At 36.5% G+C, this 2,087-nt stretch overlaps 1 protein-coding gene across 1 annotated transcript; it reads right to left on the bottom strand.

Annotated features, from left to right (window-relative positions):
• Nucleotides 1-271: 271 nt before the first annotated feature.
• Nucleotides 272-715, bottom strand: LOC111475711 (basic form of pathogenesis-related protein 1-like). The gene has a single exon (XM_023119933.1). The coding sequence runs from the start codon at nt 713-715 to the stop codon at nt 272-274; it is 444 nt and encodes a 147-aa protein (XP_022975701.1).
• Between the last annotated feature and the right edge of the window lie 1,372 nt (nt 716-2,087).

The following is a 2,087-nucleotide window of genomic DNA, read 5'->3' as shown; positions in this document are numbered from 1 at the left end:
GATTTCTAAATCTCGGTAATTCTCCATTTATTTATGCAATTTTGGATAGAAAAGAGGACAATATCATACCATTGTGAAGATATGATTTCTAAAACTCGTTAATTTTCTCCATTTATTTTTGCAATTTTGGGTAGAAAAGTAGACAATATCATAAAATTGTAGAAATTCATGATTGCATTCATTCTCCATTTAGGGGAGAAAAGTATACAATATCATATTATTGTGGAGATTCCCCAATATACAAAGAAGAACCATAAGGCTTTTCCCCAATCTAGTTACTAGGAGGATCATAATTGCAAACAACAAACTGAGAATTAGCCTTGCAAGGCACTCTAGCACATCCAAGCCGCACCGAGCTCCGCCACACCATCTGAGTGTAGTGCCCACATTCACCACCCACGCATTTATTCGATGCATGATCATACAGCGGCTTCTCGTTCGCCCACAGCTTCACTGCATCCGCCCCGGTGAACTCAGGGTAGTAGCCCGCGGCTATGTTTTCCCCGTACGGCCCGGTTGAGTGAATCATGGCGCAGTCACCCTTTCTTTTTTCCGCATAGGCTTGAGCGTACGCGGCCACGGTGTTGCTCCATTGCATGGGCCCGACGCCGACCTCGGCTCGAGCTCGGTTGTGAAGCACGAGGTAGTCACCGGGGGCGTTTTGAGCTTTGGTTAGGGCGAGGAGGAAAATGAAAGTGACCATGAAAGCGGCCATGATCCGAAGGGTTTGAGTCCACATAATTCCGATGAGAGATGAGATGAAGATTGAGAATGAGGGAATGATTTATATAGAGATGGAAAACTTAATATGGAATGTGATGGGTAAAACCATGAATTATGAACTAATTATGTCATGCTTGGGAATTCAAAGAGAATAAATTCATTCTCGCTTCCATGTTTAATTACGAGCTAGATTTTTGTTTGGATTATCTTCAAATAAATGAAAATTTTCTAGATTTAGCTAGTTTATGATTTTTTTTTAGGATTAATGAAACTTAATCCACCCGATTATGGTTAATCTTAAAAGATACATTTTTACTTGTAGGTATATATTTATTGTTTTATTTAGTTTCATAATTTTATTTATTTATTCTCCTCCAATTTTTTAAAATATGTATTAAAATTGAATTGGTTAATTAAATTTTCAAAAATAAATAAATAATGTTAATATTTTATTAAAATTTTGAGTAAACGAAATGAACTAATTTAACCTAAAATTTTTATGACCTATTTAGATTGGGTTTATTATATAAAAAGAATTTTAGATTAAAAATATTTACTACTAATTGAGTTGTGAATTTTTGTATTTCTTTTTCCTTTTTCTAAAAGTAACTGTAACTTAAAACATATAGTCATGGATGAAATAAAACCTTCTACCTCTCGAGTAATAGTATATTTTAATTACTATTGACTTATGTGCAGCAGAGCTAATTGCCGTCGTGGGTCTCTCGATTTCGATGCCGAAACATCGTGACTGGTTTTTCGCATCTCCGCCGCGGGCATTTATTCCCGTTGACTTCAAACAACATTTGACAGCTATTCTGGGAGCTATTCTCCGTGTGTAAAATTGTTAAGAGAATGATCATGAATCTATAAGCAAGGAATAATCTCATAGGACAACAAGCAGAAAGTACTTAATCTCAAACTAGATAGTATCATATCAGTGTAGAGATGGATGGTTCCTAAAACTTGGTAATTCTCCATTTATTTTTGCAGTATTGGTAAGAAAGCACTTAATATCATACCATTAGGAAGATATTGTCCACTTTGAGTTCACCTCAATGGACCCATGATCGTTCCCTAAATTCGCCGAGTTGGACTTTCATCCAACACTTCCCCTCGACTTCTTTTCTTTTTCTTTTTTCTTTTGGTGTTCTTTGTTAGACATTTGAGAATTCTATTGACATGGTTAAGTTTAGGGCGTGGCTCTGATACCATGTTAGACGAACACGACTCTCCTCAATGGTATGATATTGTCCACTTTGAACATAAGCTCTCATCGCTTTGTTTTGCGCTTCCCAAAAGGCCTCACCCCGATGGAGATAGTATTTTCTGATTATGAACCCACGATCATTCCCTAAATTAGC

Source organism: Cucurbita maxima, unplaced genomic scaffold, assembly GCF_002738345.1.
Source record: "Cucurbita maxima cultivar Rimu unplaced genomic scaffold, Cmax_1.0 Cma_Scf02544, whole genome shotgun sequence".
Classification (NCBI taxonomy): domain Eukaryota; kingdom Viridiplantae; phylum Streptophyta; class Magnoliopsida; order Cucurbitales; family Cucurbitaceae; genus Cucurbita; species Cucurbita maxima.
Note: the sequence above shows the minus strand (reverse complement) of the source record. Positions and strands in the feature narration are given on the sequence as shown.